This window comes from Colobus angolensis, unplaced genomic scaffold (genome assembly GCF_000951035.1).
Source record: "Colobus angolensis palliatus isolate OR3802 unplaced genomic scaffold, Cang.pa_1.0 Scaffold62, whole genome shotgun sequence".
NCBI classification, from domain to species: domain Eukaryota; kingdom Metazoa; phylum Chordata; class Mammalia; order Primates; family Cercopithecidae; genus Colobus; species Colobus angolensis.
The window spans coordinates 6,970,824-6,971,497 of NW_012119821.1; the positions used below are offsets into that span (position 1 = coordinate 6,970,824).

At 52.5% G+C, this 674-nt stretch overlaps 1 protein-coding gene across 1 annotated transcript in view; it reads left to right on the forward strand.

Moving 5' to 3' along the window:
- The first annotated feature begins 280 nt into the window (after positions 1-280).
- The window catches only part of FAM170A (family with sequence similarity 170, member A), a 5,483-nt gene continuing 5,089 nt past the window's right edge, over positions 281-674 (forward strand). The window contains exon 1 of the mRNA XM_011963688.1: positions 281-517. Within this exon, the coding sequence (XP_011819078.1) occupies positions 448-517 (70 nt within the window). The 5' untranslated portion in view covers positions 281-447. The remainder of the gene's footprint in view (positions 518-674) is intronic.

Sequence of the window (674 nt, forward strand, 5' to 3'; positions counted from 1 at the left end):
GGGAGGCTGAGGCAGGAGAATGGCGGGAACCCGGGAGGCGGAGCTTGCAGTGAGCCGAGATCCGGCCACTGCACTCCAGCCCGGGCGACAGAGCGAGACTCCGTCTCAAAAAAAAGAAAAGAAAAGAAAAGGAGGTCTCTGCAGTTGCACAGACTTGTGTTGGACCTAGGTCCGCAGAACGCTGTGATGTCATCATTGAGGTCAGAGAATCTGCTGTGGGCCTGGTGACCTTTGAACCTTAACAGCCCTGCAATGTAGTGAGCACCCTGGGCAGTGCTGCTCGTTCATGAAACGGTCTTGAGTTCCTCAGCTATTCAGGAGATTCAACTACGTTTATTCATACTGAATCTTTTTCATGAATTTCCTGGGAGCCAAGAAGGGCCAATCTACAGGAAAAAGGGGGAGGTGGACATTAAGCATCTTCTGGAAACTCTTCTAGCTGATACCATGAAACGACGACAAAAGAGGAAACATTTGGAAAATGAAGAGTCCCAGGACACCGCTGAGAAGGGAGGAGGTATGTGCTGGGCAAACTGTCTGGGTCACAAGCGTCACTGGCCAGCCTGAGCCTTTTTTTTAAATTTTATTTTTGAGACGGAGCCTCGCTCTGTCGCCCAGGCTGGAGTGCAGTGGCCGGATCTCGGCTCACCGCAAGCTCCGCCTCCCGGGTTCCC